The sequence below is a fragment of the Artemia sp. Qi Xiang Cuo genome, chromosome 13, assembly GCF_049724085.1.
Source record: "Artemia sp. Qi Xiang Cuo chromosome 13, ASM4972408v1, whole genome shotgun sequence".
Classification (NCBI taxonomy): Eukaryota; Metazoa; Arthropoda; class Branchiopoda; order Anostraca; family Artemiidae; genus Artemia; species Artemia sp. Qi Xiang Cuo.
The window spans coordinates 23,172,962-23,190,844 of NC_142806.1; the positions used below are offsets into that span (position 1 = coordinate 23,172,962).

Sequence of the window (17,883 nt, forward strand, 5' to 3'; positions counted from 1 at the left end):
AGCTTATGGGCGCCCATGATAGAAGTGATGTTAGCTAGATCTTGGTATAATGAACGAGCCTTAATAACGTGTAAGAGATAAGGTAAAGAATTATTTAAGGTACCGTCCCTACTTCAGTTTGTCTTCTATTCGTGCTTACGTTGTTTGTTTCTTGTCCAAGAACACAATAGCGCCATACTAGACAAAGATGTGTTTGTTGTTTCAGTGCTTAATTTTAGCTTTGAAATTAGATTCTCCTTTTCTTAATGATTTCACCATTAAACGTCTCCTAGCTCCAGTATGGTGGCCGGCGTTTACTCTCCCGGAAAATACCCCTGTGGAAATTAAGGTTTTTCAAATTTGAGAATTTTAATTTTTTTTATTTCCGTAGGGGGGTGGAATTTTGTTACTTGTGTATTATGCGCCACTCACTCCAAATTCGAGAACACACCGTTTTTTTTTTGTTAGTTTCTTCGTTACTTTATAAATAAATTTGCGCTATAGATTCGCACATTAGGGGGGGGGGGTAAGCATAGCGGGTTTGCATGCAAAATGTGTTTGGTACAATTATTATGGATATTAGATAGATAGAACCCAAAACGAACAGGAATTACAGTAAATAGCCTATTCAAACTCAAAATAGCAACAATAAGCATGAGTAGAGCTGACAACCCCCACACCTCCTCGAGACCAAAAAGTAATTTGCACTACTGAAAACAAAATACATTTTAAATGTTTTCCCTTTTTTGACTTCAACAAATAGAGAGAAGTATTAAGGCTATAAGGAATAGATATCACAATATGTATATCAAACTGACAATACACGTTTTTTTTAAAGTAAAGTGCACATTATTTTCTGGTCTGAAGAAGACATGGGTGTTGTCAGCCATACTCCTTTTACTTTTTACTCGTTTTGAGCTTGACTAGGCTATCTATTATAATTTCTATTAGTTTTCGGTTCATTTGTTTGTTAATGGTGATTTGTGGTAGTTTTATACCTGGAAGATAAGGCAAACAAAATCGTAGAATTTGACAACGCTTTCGTCGGTAAAAACTTAAAACAATTTTTCTTTTGAACCCCCGCTTCTGCCAAAAATTGCAGAAAATCGTATGGAAGCCTTTTTAACAAAAATGGATTTGTGTTTTTTTTTCTAAGGTTTTAAGACACTTCTGGTGTGTAAATTCCTCTTTTTCCCGTTCCTTCGCGCTTTTTAAAAAAACTCAAATAAGGTTCAAATTTAGAAACCTTATTTTCCTCAGCGGGGGAGGGCATTTTCTGGGGGGTTAAACAACCCCTCCCCCCTATTAACTATATTCATTTATGTTATTTTGCTGTGTTCATGTCCGTATATTTGGCTTTAAAATACACTTATTTGTCTATCTATCTAATATGCACAATAATTGTACCAAAGACATTTTGCATGCATACCCATTATGCTTACCCCCCCCCCCTAATGTGCAAATCTATAGCGCAAATTTATTTCTAAAGTAACGAAGAAACTAAAAAAAAAAAATCGGTGTGTTCTCGAATTTTACACAGAGTAAACTTGAGTGAGTGGCGCATTATACACAAGTACCAAAATTCCATCCCCCTACGGAAATAAAAAAAAAACTCAAATAAAATTCTCAAATTTGAAAAGCCTTATTTTAAACTCAAATAAAATTCACAAATTTGGAAAGCCTTATTTTCCACGGTTTCTTTTTTTTTTTTTTGGGGGGGGGGGGGGGGGTATTCGCCTAGATCCCTCGAGGATAAATAGGTTTAATTCACCACTTTTTATCTAAAAAATACCACGAAAATGGTATTTTTTAGGTATTGTAATCCTAAGAAAATGAATACTGGCTTTTCCGCTTTCATCTGGTAGTTTCATGCTCTCTAAAATACATGCTTAAATACTATTCCATTATACATTTATACTTACGTATCCATGAATATTTCTGGTAAAATAAAGAAGAGACGAGCAGGAATTAAATTAAAAAATAAATGAATATTCTTAGCTCAGGTAAATAGCGAGATTCAAAATAACAAGGCACAGAAATATGCCCAAGATAAAAACTAAGCAATAGAACCCAAAGGCTATCTTTCAGGATATCGTAGATGGCATCCATGACAGAAAATAAATTTAATCTTCAAGCCTGATTGTTGACCTTTCATATATTATATTCGTGCCTTTATAGAACATTAGAAGCGTAGAACACATGCTATTTCACTACCAATTGATTTTTTTAACGCGATGTTATTTAGCAAATACATTCTAATCAGTGTTATACTCATATGTATATATTTTTTTATCGTAAGTCCTGTTTTCAGAAGGATATATTGACCAATCTATTCAAATCCGTAATACAGAAAATTAAATAAACATTTAATAATTGAATATGCCCGATTACAAAACTCAAGCATGGGATTACCACACACGGTTTTATTTGAGGGTGCGAAGTACACAGAAAAATGTTTAAATCGAGGCCATATGTCAAAATTTCTAACACAATGGAATGTGTTTTCAGTAAAGAGCGCAATCTATGTAAAGATGAAAGACAACCCTTAGGGGTGACTACAAATCTAGTTTTTTTCTTCGGTGTTTCATGCAAGAGCCCAATTTGAATTTGTTTATATATATATATATATATATCTAGTTCTTTTTTCTGGTTAATAAAGGTTCGTATTTTACCATTCATTATATAATCGATGCCCTACTTAACCCTGGCAAGCTGAGTAAATTTTTTGGCTATTTTTCCAATATACTTCATTTCTTCTCAGAAATAAGGAACGCATTTCGGCACTGTGTCTATTATAAATAATTCCGTACAAGCTTGCTTCAATGAATCGATGATGTATATCTTTTTTTTTTTTAAATAAACCCAGTTTTAATTAAAAAAAAATTACTTAGAATGCTAAGTGACGATAAATAACATAATTTTGAAAACTATCAAAGAATGATTCAAATTTTGTGTACTTGAGTGTGAATAATAAGTCAAATGATTTAATAATTTAAAACCGTGTAAGACAGTTGACATCAAACAGTATAGCACTACAGTCGTTTACACAGACATCTTCCAACGATTGTTGTCAAGCGGGTTTCTAGATTGTTGTTTCGGGTTTCTAGAAGATAGTTTACATGAAACAGTGTAGCACTAGTCGTTTACACAGACATCTTCCAACGATTGTTGTCAAGCGGGTTTCTAGATTGTTGTTTCGGGTTTCTAGAAGATAGTTGACATGAAACAGTGTAGCACTACAGTCGTTTAAACAGACATCTTACAACGATTGTTGTCAAGCGGGTTTCTAGATTGTTGTTTCGGGTTTCTAGAAGATAGTTGACATGAAACAGTGTAGCACTGCAGTCGTTTACACAGACATCTTCCAACGATTGTTGTCAAGCGTTTCTAGATTGTTGTTTCGGGTTTCTAGAAGATAGTTGACATGAAACAGTGCAGCACTACAGTCGTTTACACAGACATCTTCCAACGATTGTTGTCAAGCGGGTTTCTTCTAGAAACCCACTTGACAACAATCTATTGTGTCTATTGTGCGACATGTCAGACTTCTCTTTTTTATTAAGTGACTTGTCTTAGCATTCAGCTAATGACTTGTCTTCTTGTAACAACGATAAGATTATGTTGTTCTTTAGGTTAAACTTTGGTTCGATTTAGATCAACTTTGTAATTCAAGAAAAGAAGGCGAGTATACGACCTTACGGGTACGTCCCTGCATCTAACATTTTTTTTTATCTTTCTGTAAACTAAATTTAAAACTGAGGTTTTGTTCAGGCATTAGAAATAAGTGTTATAAAAAACACATCTAAAATATGTAAATTGCACGAACTGAAAAGGCGGAGTAAGTAGTATGTAGAAAAAGTGTGTGGATGGCTGAGGCAATGAGGCAAGCAGTACACAAAAAGAGGATAAAAGGTCCTTCCTTCTAAATTGTCATTTTCTAGTGTTTCTAGCCTCTCAAATACTAGAAAACGCCTGTATGCTAAGTCTCAATAGAATTAAAAAAACTTCCAGATAAAAAAATAAAACAAGAAGTTTGTTTCCTTTCCCTCTAACAAAAAAAAAAACAAAAACACATCGAATCAAGACATTGATAGTTTTTTTTTTATTTGGACCATCCAAGTTTTTCAGCAAAAACAAGGGAGGAAAAAGAACTTCTTAAACAGATTCTTGGATAGGTGGTTCATATCCTTCAGGGCGAGAGATGACGACACCGGTTCCGTCTTCAGTGGTAACCCTCTTTGTAGCAATACCTTCACCATGCATATCTAGAAGCTTACCCATATCGAACTTGGGTTTTTTCAACACCTTGACCTGTAAAATACAAATTTCAATTCATTTTAAGGACTACAAACAAACAAATCAAGCTACGACGCCGGAAGATAAATCTTAAATTATTTCATACAGCATAGAATGCAGAGATTGCGGTTATTCTGTTGCCAGGGCTGCAAAAAAAAAAAAAAAAAAAAAAAAAAAAAAAAAAATCTAGCTCTCGAGTCTAATGGCGTCAATTTTGGGGGAGGGGGACGAAATACATTTTTCAAAACCTAGGAAGGCAGCAAATTTATCTTTAGGACAATTTTCCAATGAAAAATACGAAAAAGGCATTTTTCATTGATATCTAGGGGAAGCATAAGTTTCCCCCCCCCCCTAAAAAGAAGTGACATAGCCACAATCCCAAAAACCTAAAAAAATAGGTAGATAACACAATCTGCGACCTTTCCGAATGGATGAAATTTAGGCAGCCCCGATTATGGTTAGGTTATTCGTTCTCTATTTAGACAGATTGAAATGCCTCCGATTGACAAATCGGAAACTCGAATAGAATCTCAGTTTAATGAAGTAGATATTCTATATGTTTGAGGTGACCATGCCATGACCATACACACTGCCATTATTAATTTCAATTTAAGATAATGGGAAAAAAGTTTGCAGGGCAAAGACATGCTTATTTGAAGGGACTAGAAGGATCCAGTTAAAAATTTAAAATACTTAACAAATAAGCAGAAGTACTTATCAGCTATTCATTTAATTGAAACTTTAAAGTAACAAGAACAGTTAAAAGGAAATCTAATTGTTTGGACTGGTTAAGTGGAAACTTTCACAACCATATACACGTTAAAAAATCAGGAATAATCGAGATCCCAATTTTTGATGACATTCAATTATACAGTTTTTAGTAATTAGCGGGAATCAGATTAAAGAAGAAAAGAAACGTTGGTGAAAAAAGAAGCTAAAATATGTGGCATCAACCAGCTTAAGAGGAGGTATAGCAACCCTCTGAAGGTATAATTGTCTTTGAAATCAAATTCTATTCGTTTTTGGATTTTCAGAGACAAAAAGGGCTGTGAAATCTAACGAATTATTTTTACTTATCTATTTCCATAATTCAACACGGCAAAAATAATGAAAATGCAGTATTACCCTGACAATTTTGGGTTTGTAAAATAATTTTTTTTTAACAACCAAAAAGGAAAATATAAGAAAATCAGGGTTTTATGAAATGATAAGACCTAAGATGGATCATGGGGGCAAAAAAGATGGCATTTTGATGTCCTTGGTACTTCAAACACGGTAACAGATACAAAGAAAATAAAGGAACTCGAGAAAACAAAAAATTCCAACATTCAATTTTTTTATTCGGTACACAACCGGCCTTCTTGTTTTTTTTTTTTTCAGAAGTTGTTAACCCATTTTCATAATTTACAACCAGTTTTGCTCAGTCAATTTTCTTCAAGATTCTTGAGCAGCAACAACACTAGTGTTTATCAAAGTATAATCACCTACGGTCAAGTACTGACAAAACTCTCTAAAAGTGACCCCGCGTACCTCAGCGCCTCTAGACGCAAAATGCTGTACTACTTAATCGCTCCGAGCCAATTTTCTCCTAAGTTGTATTGAATTGTGTAACTACGGTATTTAATTGCCAGGTTCGCATAGGTATGGAATCGTCTCTGGAGACGCGGACAAAGGGCCACTTTTTTGTGTGGAGAGGATAGGTTTTGTCAGTACTTGTTCCGTAGGTGATTATACTTTGGTGTTTATGTTGCTTTCTCCTTAAACACTAAGATTTCTAAGTCTATTATACCTACTAAATAATTTAAATAAAAAGTAATAATAGTCATGTCATACATACCCCTTGTGTCAATTTTAGGGAAATGAGTGAAGGGGTTCTCCTTATATTGTTTATCAAGTCCCCTTGAGTGGTGCAAAAAATGAAGGGAAGAACCAAGATTTGGTTTTATTCAAGATGATTTTTTAGATGAAACGATTTTTAGAACTATTATTCCAAGAGTGCAATTTACAATGAAGTCATCAAGTGAATGATATTATTTTTTATTCATTTTGAATTGTGCCAGGCTTCTCCTTTTCTTCTGAAAATAGAACAAAAAAAAAAGTAATAATAAATTGAAACTAGATAATTCAAACTAAAAATGGAATAAATAACCCAAAATGATAAACTGAATTGTACACATTTAAACCCAAAAAGGGAGACCCGTTCTTAAGTGTTGTATGCTATAATGTTGACGCATTCCTTATTTTTCAATTTTTTGTTTCACTTATCCATTTCCTTATCATCACTAATTCAGTCTTCAAACAGTGCTTGCCCTCCTTTAGTTGTTTCCTTATTGCACACAAAACTGCAATCACTCATTTTTTTCGTTTAAATGCGTCTTTTTGTTGCTAGGCGAGCAACCCAACGACGTAGCATTTCACAACATAGTTTTAATTAAATCCAAAAAGGACCATGCTTGCTCGAAAGTATTGAATGGATTGTGCCTGCTGTTGCGTTCAACGTTGTGTCAATGTTGACATGTGACATCTTTTAAAGTAATTTTCTTTTTCCTTTCATTTAACCGTTTTCGTTATGAATCGAAAATTCAACCATTAAGAGTTTGTTTCCTCTGATGTGAAACTTTTGTACTTTTGTAGCTGTCCCCTTGTTTCACAGAGTGCTTGCAAAAGGTATAACTCTGACATTTACTCTTAGTTCCTAACAAATTAACAAAGATCCAATAACCCCTTCCGGTAAATACATTCATAACAGATTCCAGACACCCCACTTTTATAGGTAGGGTTCCGACACTCCACCATTCGATTTATATCTAATTACAATTGGACCTTTTTTTAGTCTTATTCCAAGTCACGCTTAATATGCCTGAATTTGAAATTTCAACCAAAACTGAAAATTTCATATACATCTTGATAAGACCCCGAACTTGGTAAAAATTTCATGGTAATCCAAATGGGATATATAATCTTGATCAAAGCTCCTCAGAGATAAGATTCTGTGTTTTATAAAAGCCCAACACTATAGGATCCCTAAAATAAGAGATAACGAATTTTTAGACTATTTCCTCATTTTTCAGGGGGTCCTTCATAGCAAGCTCAAGAGACCCCCCCCCCCATATATTTAGCTACACTTTTAATGCTGTCTAATATCGATTCATCGAGTTCGGAGTTAGAACACTTTCGCGTTTTTTTTTTATCAGGTGTCGGTACTAGTAAGTTTGAACTAGGACTGAATGCTTCAAATTCACAAACTGGATTTCACAACCTCAAATTCACAACCAGACTACTTATTATACAGATAATTTTCAGATATTAGCAATTGTTTCATATACAACAAATTTATACTGATGAAACGTCAAGTGGCCAGTTGGACATCCCATACATGACTAATAGAAGAACACAAATAAACATGGGTGTGAATAAGATAGAGAAAAAGAGAAGAGAACTCGCCTTTCTAATATAAACTTCATGGATGGGGTAGATACTGTGGCAGGACTTTTCAATATCTTTGGCGATTGAATCAGGAATCAATTTGCTCACAGCCTCCTTCAAATCCCCAGAAGAGATTTCCTTAGTAATAATTTCCGTCATCTTCTTGCGAATAGCACGAACCTAAAATTACAAGAAAGTTGTATAAGAATCGGTTAAACACCAGTTTTCATATTAAATTAATTAGTACTACTTAATTTTAATTAGTATTAACTTCATTAGTATAAATTAGCTTGAGTTAAAGCAATAAAGCATTATTTAATTTTGAAAACAGAACAAATATCCACTTCTACACGAATTGGTACAAATCCTTAGACATAAGAAGAGTGTTATCTGCTGATTCTATAAATGCGAGCAGCCTTAATTTCGAATAACAATAACTTAAAACACTCAAGAAAATCACATAAATCTGATTTTAATCCTCTCGTTGCGAGTCATTATACATGGAATACCCTTGCTGATTCAACTCGAGAATTCAGCATGTTTGAAACCTTCAAAAGACTTATTTTTTGTGTAGCCTTGATTGGAGTTTTTTAAATCAATTTAATTATATTTAATGAGTTTAACTTTTTTTCTTCCATGAATTTAGTGTTTAATTGATACGTATGTATTCCCCCTCTTTTACTGGCCTAGGAGCCTTTGGGAGAAAAGAAGAATTTATTCATTGTTTGATTAATTATTTATGAATAAATCTGAACTTATCTTAAGAAAGCTGAGTAATATTATTTTAAACATTATCTTATATTCTCTAATTAGACAGTACACAATGGTTAAAACAGAAAATAGACCAAATAAACTTGATTAGTATTATCTAATTTTAATTAGTTTGTAACATCATTAGTATAAATAAGGTTGAACTAACTTAATTAGTATTAAACTCTTGAAGCTAGAAAGAATACCCACTTCTAAGTAAATGAAGTGGTACAAATTAAAAGACATTTGAAGAGTATTCTCTGATGATCCTATAAATACAGGCAGGCATCATCCTAATTTTTCAAGCACTTAAATTATTACGAAAGCTGAGTATTAGCCTACTTTTCAAATCATTAGCCTATTTTGAGCATTAGCCTACTTTCCTAAGCCCTTTGATAAGGCAATGTACAAAGGTAACAACACAAAATTGGTTAAAGATTTATACAAATATATACATTGTAAGGGCAGGATTGTCCTTACTTTTGCCCTTCGCAAAAAAAAAAACGATCTAGAAAGGTTAGAAGTTTGAGAAAAATCGTTAAGAGCCTTGAGTTTGGTTTTTGCAAATGACTTTATGTAGAAAGATTACAATGACGTTATGCCCGTAAAAAAAAATACAATGGCGTCATGTAAGTCATGACATCAAGACATGTTATGACGTAATTCCTCTTATATAAGCCACGTATGTTTCCAAATGTAGTCAGTTATATTTATCTAACACAATCAGTTATTTATCCAGTACAATATCTAAAGGAAGACCCAAAAAACGAATTTGCAGTTGCAGTTACTATAAATGATGATTCTGTGGAACCAATACCTGAACTATCAAACGAGATAAGATGTGAAAATCGACAACCTGGACCATCAGTTGCGACAACACCAAGACGGGCAGCTAAAGAAAAGGCCATCGCTGAAGTATCTGAAGTAATCAAAACCAAAAAACGTGTCGAAAATGAACAGCAAAGACACGCGTGGTTAGAAGATATGCGAAAACGACAATTAGAACATGTTAAAAATGAAAATGAACAGCAAAGATACACGCGGTTAGAAGACATAAGCCACCGAGCAAGTGAACGAGTCAAAATGAAAAGCGAAGACACACACGGTTAGGAGAAAAGCGGCGGCGTGTCAAAAATAAATGAAGAGCAAATACACACGCAGTTAGAAGAACAGCGTCGGCTTGTCAAAAATGAAAATTTCATAATGACGCAAATCAATAAAAATGTGAGCAAATCAATAAAAATCACCTGGACAGCGAGAATCAAAACGTGTCAAAATTGAAAATGATAGCGGCGATGATTGGGTTTGGGATTTGGACATGGATAAGGTCATCAACGCCTACCATACCTTTGTAAAAAAAAACAAAAAACAAAGGTTCGGCGATATGTATTTCATAATGACGAAAGATAAGCTTAGGTAAAACAAACCAAACAAATTGAAAATGATAGCGATAATGATTGGGTTTTGGATTTTGACATGGATAAGGTCATCAAGGCCTACCATACCTTTGAAAATCAAAATATGGACTAGATAAATCGTAGGAAGAAAAAGAAGTGTTTGTCCCACCACCTGAAAAATTAAAAGAAATAAAAGTTCGACGATATGTCTTTCATAATGACAAAAGACAAGCCAGAGCAAAAGAAAAAGTTTTTGTCTCACCACCTGAGCAATTAAAAGAAACAAAGGTGGTCGTCAATGCCTTCCATACCTTTGAAAATCAAAAACCTGGACTAGATAAATCGTTGGAAGAAAAAAAGTTTTTGTCCCACCACCTGAACAATTAAAAGAAACAAAGGATAGGCGACATGTCTTTCATAATGACAAAAGACAAGCCGAGGCAAAAGTTAAAGGTCCAACCTTCCAACGAAATCCTTAAATCCTGAATTATTCTGCGCTTGCTACCCTCGAACAGCCAATTAACAAAATAGGATTTAAAGCAAAGACGATCATTATATTGCAATATAAATCACACATAATATAAAAAACCTTAAAAAGACCATACGCCTAGAGTACAAAATCTTGTCAAGAAATGCTAACTAGATTTAGAGGAGGCTTAAATAACAAGACATAAGATGCTTTTGCCCCCTGTTCCCCAAGTCTACCCCCTCGGACAAGGTTTTTACTTCTAAGGGTGGATTTTGATACGGATGTTTTTTTCTTTTTGGTTTAATATATATATCTCTTTCTTTCTAAAAAAAGAAAAGAAAAAGCCAGACTTAGAGGTTGTTCCATATGCAAGTTGGTGCAAGTATGGTGTTCATCTCAAGTCATGCCGTTTTAATGCTTCAACAGAAGACGGGTTTCACTGAGATTCAAATTTATCCACCTAATACATTACAATTCCCAATATTTACTTTGCAATATTTTAGATATAAAAATATACCAGAAAAATACAAAAACGGAAATTTTCCTATTTCTTAAAGATGTTTACATCATTTTCTAAAAAAATAACCAATGTTTCTGGTTTGGTGAATGGATGGATTTGAAAATAATGAACTCAATAATTTGCGTATCCAGTGTTTCCCGTAACAATTGAAGCTGTAGACTTATCGCCAAATCGCAGGTAAGAAAGACAACATTTAAACCTTAAATTTTTGGGGGGAGAAAGAGAGAGAGAGAGAAAAAAAAAGAAGAAGAAAGAAAACCTAACCTAAATGAAAAGCAACAAAACAGTGGCCGCACAATGGGCATAGGGCGTAAAATTTTATGGGGCGCAAAATGTTAAATAAACAATCTAACTGTTATAATCATTTTGTAATTTTAAAAATTTTATTAAAATAAAGAAGAGAGCGCAGTTGATAAATGAAAACAAATAATAAACAATTAATTAATTAATAAAATAAATTAGAAATAATAATTAAAATAATCAATAACGATTAAATAATAACTTCAGAAATAATTAAAAACAAACTATTAATTAATTAATTAGCTGAAAATCATCTTGTTAATAAATAAAAATTTTGTTAAAATTTGGCCTGAAAATTCTGTGAGAGACGGGGGGGGGGGGTCCTAAGCAGGATTTCGCCCCGGACACAAGAGAGACCAGGACCGCCACTGGTTTTAAACCAACCTGAGTATGTTGAGCATAGCAGGTCTTCCTTTGTGACCTCTGGTCTTTTTGTGTGAAACCAATGCAGAATACTCTCAGTAAGTAGCTATCTGTTGTTTTGACATCAACACTGCATTCAATCAATGTCTGCCATTTTTTGACAAGAGATCGAAGCTTGTCGGTGGTGAAGTCCATGCCATGGAAGTTAGTAAGAAGATAACGACCCTAAAACAAAAATTAGTCACAATGAAAATAAAATTGACTTTTCTGTACCAAAATTCACAAGCTAATTAAAAGCTAATGAAATTCACAAGCTTAATTAGTTGAAATTTTTTTATAAGAGATTTTACAGGTCAAGAGCTTTTGAACTTTGTGCAGCTTTCTTGTGACCCAAGAGGTTGTTCATATCTTAATCTTCAGGCGATTGAGATATCAATTTTCCTAAAGTACTGTAAAACAATTTTAAAAATCAACAGATAAGGGTACTGGCGCTTGGAATAGACAAAATTTACAGGGCGTTTAAAACTAGATACACTGAACACAAGAAGCGATGCTGTCATCAATATAGACAGGATCGGGAATTTGATTTTATTCAAACAGATCAAGAATTTGATATTTATTTAAACAGATGCATTTTTGTCAAACAGCAATATACAAGTAAAACTTCAAATACCGGCTTAACGCGGACGTAACTTTTATTCTCTCCGTTTCAGTGAGCCATTCCCAAAGTGGGTAAAGGACATGGTAATGGAACTGCTCTTTATAGCCTCGCCAAAATTTGCCGAACGTAAGAACATTTCAGCGGTGTTAGTGTAGCATACCTCACTCGCAGGTTAGACTCGTAATTTCCTACAGGCAGGTTAGGCAGTAATTACCTCGAAATTTTCCTATCTCGGCCGTACAGAAGACCTAAAAGTACACTTAGTGTCGAATTCCAAACTAATGGATATATCTAACATTTTCACAATATAAAGAGCAAAAATAAGGTGATTACTGTTTTAGCAAAAGAAGTTTTATCTAAAAATTTTGTTAAGAGGAATCCACAAAAATAACAGAATGCAGCTAAACAGCATGTCGTCATTATTGCACATAATACAATGTACGATTCAAATGTTTTAAGACAGGTGGCACCACTGCTTAGGGATAGATATAATTCCCCGTTTACACGGAAGTGATGGCTTGGTGTGTCCTTGAAATGTTTTGAAACAAGCACTGAGATATCTTTCCTCAATACAACATGTCAACCTGCTGAATGCGGGCGTGTATGTTCTCGGACTAATTATTAACTGTTTAAATCTGCCTTTAAGTTTTGCGAAATCCTAAAAAAAGCTTTGGACTGACCTGGTCAGACATTTTTATCTAGTTTAACGTTAAAAGGTGGTCACAAGTCACTCTAGGAGCACCACCAGTCCAACCAGTCTTCTACATAAAAAAAAACGAACCGCAGAAGTTTGCAATTTACTGCGCTTGGAGTGGTTAAGTCAATTTTAGCTAACGCTTTGAACGTGCGTTAAGTGTTCATAGAATTTTTTTCAAATTTGATAGACAATCAGAAACACTACAAACTTGAAGCATTACAAGAACTGTTTAATAGACCCAGAAATGAGCTCAGAAATCTTGATGGGGCAAAAACAGGGGACAAAACGTAGGTTTTGAAAGTAACCTAGAAACAATGACGCAATCTCCTTTAAAGGGAGAGACCAGATCCACCATGAAAATAAAGTGCAAAAAGTTGGTCAAATATAAAGACAATGTGGGTGGTGCCTTTTTAAATTCTATGGGTATTGTGTCTATTCAACTTGCCCCTATAGGTCAGACAGTCAACCAGGCCAGGTGTTTTCTGCCTCACCTGCCATCTGAAAGCAAATGTTAATCAGAAGAGGTAGGGACATTAGCTTGTACGTAACCATTTTCTGATTACGTAACCTTACCTGGTAAGGAAAAGTTATTATAGTTAGATGAAAGAGTGGTTATTACAGTTAGATGAAATGGTGTGTTCTAAACCTATTCTTTGTTAATTAAGTCCATTGATATCTCTCTTAGGTCAAACATAAAATTCCCAAAAATACTATGTGCGGGGGAGGGGAGCAAATCAATTTTGTAATATATAATAGTTAGCATATATGCACTTATGGAAATAAGGGATAGTTCAGGGGATAAATTCCACTATGACTGATCTGAAGAATAACTCTCCCCATCAGAAAATCCTCTGATACTCCCCTACTATGACTAAATTGCCCCCAATATGGCTCTGAAGCATGGGCGCTCCGAAAAGCGGATGAAGATTTGCTAGATATTTTCCAGAGAAATTGCTTATGGATTGTTCTGGATATCCAGCTGACTGACGATATTTCAAACAGTAGGCTGTACGAAAAATGGGGTTCAATACCGCTTTCTAGGGCTATAATGAAGGAAAGGTTGAGGTGACTAGGGTACGTTGTGCAGACGAAGGATGACAGATTGCCGAAGATTGTCCTTTTCGGCCAACCGTCTAGGGCTAAACGGAAAGCAGGTCGTTCTCGTCTGGAGTGGGAGGACATCATAAAGAAAGATTTAAAGGAAATGGGAACTCCCTGGGAGGGTGTAAAAAGGGAGGCTTTTAATAGATTGGGATGGAGGAGGAGCGTGCGTAGCTGTGTTGGCTTCAGGCGGCTTGGTGCTGCGGTGAGTTGTTAATAGTAGTAGTATGACTAAATTCATAGTGGGAATATCACAAGTTACAGTGGAGGAGTACTAAAAAGGCTTCAATCTGCGTTTCCATGCAAGCGTTTAGTAGAAGACATGTCCTTTGTAAAGAAAAATTTGATCCTTCATAATGACAATGCACTTGTACATTGTGCATCCTCAATCCAGGATTTTTTTCGCCAAATTTGACATTCATATGTTTTTGTAATCCACTATTCCCCTGGTTTGTCTCTGCTAACTTTCACATGTTTCCCAAATTAAAATTGTTTCGATAAGGGAAGCGATTTGACTCAATTGCTGACATCCACGCACATATGTAGACTTCCTTACACCCTTATGAGAGACAATTTTCAAAAACTTCCAAAAATCAAGACAGCATCCTAATTATTGTTTCCATTCAGCATAGACTACTTTGAAGGATACAAATCATACTAGCCTATAAGTACTGTTACATTTGAAGTGACAAGCCTAGTCTTGAAATTTTCCAATCACACCAGATATATTAAACTTTCTTAGGAGCATCATCCTCATACGACCACCCATTCTTTATCAAAGTGACTGTTCTAAATTATCAATGCAAATTAGCCCCACTATTAACAGTTAACTTTTGGTTAATTTTATTGTTCTTTATTTTATGTTTAAAATCCAAGTTTTTAACAGATAAATTTTTTTTTGTTCTTCTAATCAATAAACAAGGAAAAAATAATCATTTCCTCTCAGAATATTGTATTTATATATATATATATATATATATATATATATATATATATATATATATATATATATATATATATATATATATATATACCCAAATACTCAGATTCTCATGTACGGGAAATTCCATTTCACACTGAAAGCAGCACAATAAAAGAGCTCAAATCTCATAAAACTTGCAATTAAAAGTGTGATAGTAAGCTGCTCTTAGCGTAATCTAACATACTTTGCCCCTTAGTAACAAGGACATCAAAAATAAAAACTTTTTTACCCTTGGACTAGTATTGGGTCTACTTATTCATGAAACCATGATTTTTTTTCTGTTGCCAGGTTCAACCATAAAAATACAAAGGCAAAACTAATTAAATTTGACAATGCTATTCGTTCATAACAATTCAGAGATTAACAATCTGATAATTCCCAAAACAACAAAACCTTCAAAGGAAATCTACACTTTCTTCAGTTATCTGATGCCAAATATTTCAGCCTTTTATTTCCTGATTTTTTTTTTTTTACTCAGGTTTCTTTTTATTTTAATGCGGAGACCACTACTACTAACAACTACTCTCAAATTTTTTCTAGTTCTTAAGACATATATTATTATGTAAACTTCCACTAACGAATTCAAACAATCAAATTTCAATTCACTGTTCTTAGAAAATTACAGCAGAGATTTTTAGTTAGTTGGCAAACGTATATACACGCACATATACGCAATGATTCTTTCAAGCCCAGATCTTCGAAAGATTTTTGGATTGAATTAATTTTCTCCACATTTACTATTTAATTTGCCAATTTTCTGTGGGTTTCCCGGCGTCGCACCCTCCATAGAGAAAGCTCTGTATACATGGTTAATGTTCAGCACATGCTTATATTAAAATCAAGGTCTATTTTGAAAGATTAAAGAAAACGCACCTAGGCTGGTTATGTGAAATAATTTTTTTTTTTTAATGTTAACTTTATGAACTACAAAATAAACATTATCTTGAAAAAAAAAAACTAGGCCCATGCAGTAAACCAGTCTCAGACCCAAATCAAAAGCTTCTTTTTCTTCAAAATGGGGAATTTGGCATTGCAGCTTAAACGCCGCCCACAACACCAATTTTTTTGTATTACAAAAGTCAACAAATGGAAAAAACTATGACAATTTAGGCAGAATTGACTTCATTCATATAAAAAAAGAAAGGAACTATGAAGGAGATTAAGATTAATTCAGAAAACACTTTATGAAAATTAGATTACCTTCAATCAGATACATGATAAAATCCACATACAGGGGAGTCTGATCATAAATCGAAACCTTGCCTCCCTTATACTGCCTACAACGTTCACCCCAATAAAATTTTCAAACCAATTTCTAAATGCATTTTTTTACATATGAAACATTTCGTTTTTAAGGTTCATCTATAGTTGTTGTTTTTTCCACTTTTCTTTTCAATTTGCACAAGAAGTAACAAGAACTTGTAACAATCTTTGAGACATAAGTATTACCTTGTCTTTACCTTAGATACAAGTTTCTTTTACTTCAAAAACGGAATTAGACAGAAATTATTTTGAGAATCTGGAGAAATGTCTTGATTCCAATGTAATTTTAGAAAAATCTCCAGAACCATTAGAATTATTCTAGAGACAATTCAAAAAAATATACCTCTAAAACTTTAATCAGCAGACAAAGATAAACTAGAGAAACTGTTCTCGTTAAAAAAGGAGAAAAGACCTTGCCATTTAGGCATAACAACTTGTATATTGCATGTTTATAGAATATATAGGAAATTTTTATAGAATGAAGAATAGTATATGTCAACTTCTTTTAGGCTTTCATATCAAATTATTTGCTCAACTCTCAACTTGCTCATGGTTATGAGCAAACCCCTGGGAAATCAGAATCAAATACACACCCAGAAAATTTCCATTGACTGCTAAAAACTTCTGTTTAAGTCCATGCTAAACTTACCTTTATTACCTTCTTGCTACCTATATGTAGTGGAGGGGTCGAGGAAATTTGTAAAATATATATATATATATATATATATATATATATATATATATATATATATATCTAAGAGAATTCACAATATAAGCACAATTCTGTAACAATTTTGAATTAAAACATAATCAAACATCAACTTACTTGCACTTCTTCAGCAATAAGTCTGAATTTCCTGAAAGACCTTTCAGCTTCAGATTCACCCTGGAGATCAGCAAGGGACACTTCAAATACTCGCCCCTTCAAGCTATCAGAGGCAATTTCTAGAAAAAAAATGTAATGGCATAAACAAACATAAACAATTCATAACAATCAGAGGGAGCTGCAAGGAAAGCAGTTTTTTCTTTTATAGCTAGGCTGCTCATGGGGTCCTTCAATAGTCATTTATAATAAAAACAAACACATAACTTACTAGCCAACCTATGATGGTTGGCCAATTTTCTTCTAAGTTTGTAAAGGAAAAATCATACACAGGAACAGGTGTCTTGCTTAGAAAGTTGCTATTTCAAAGAAAGACTTGGACTTGCAATCCTATGTTGGCATCCAAAATTAGTTTTGAACTATATAGTAGTTAGTACATCTGCAATCATGGAAGTAGGGGGTAAATCCCCCATGACTGGTCAAAAGTATAAGTTTCCACATTAGTAAAAAGTATAAGTTCCTACAATAGTTAGTCCACACTCTCTTTGCTTATTTTCCATCTGTATGCTTGTAGCTAATTTTGTTTGACTTGGACAATTGCTAGTAGGTGACATTTGGCATCTCTTCCTCCTTCATGCAGGCATGCTCATTAAGACAGCCACTAAAAAATTTTTCTTGGTCCATTTTACTCAAATTAGGGTTCAGAAGAATTGACTTATATACACTGGCGACTATGCATTATCCCTAACAACATAGTTTGTATTTAAATGGCTACAATTCTAAATGAAATTCTCCTTATATTTATTAAGGATGCTTATTATGAAAATTTAACTAGAAAAATAAAAATGAGAACTAT

At 33.9% G+C, this 17,883-nt stretch overlaps 1 protein-coding gene across 1 annotated transcript in view; it reads right to left on the reverse strand.

Moving 5' to 3' along the window:
- Positions 1-4,058: 4,058 nt before the first annotated feature.
- Positions 4,059-17,883, reverse strand: part of RpS3A (ribosomal protein S3A) — a 35,215-nt gene continuing 21,390 nt past the window's right edge. The window contains exons 3-6 of the mRNA XM_089099354.1: positions 17,031-17,149; positions 11,522-11,725; positions 7,720-7,881; positions 4,059-4,290 (exon numbers count right to left, since the gene is read on the reverse strand). Coding sequence (XP_088955480.1) covers positions 4,135-4,290; positions 7,720-7,881; positions 11,522-11,725; positions 17,031-17,149 — 641 coding nt within the window. The 3' untranslated portion in view covers positions 4,059-4,134. The remainder of the gene's footprint in view (positions 4,291-7,719; positions 7,882-11,521; positions 11,726-17,030; positions 17,150-17,883) is intronic.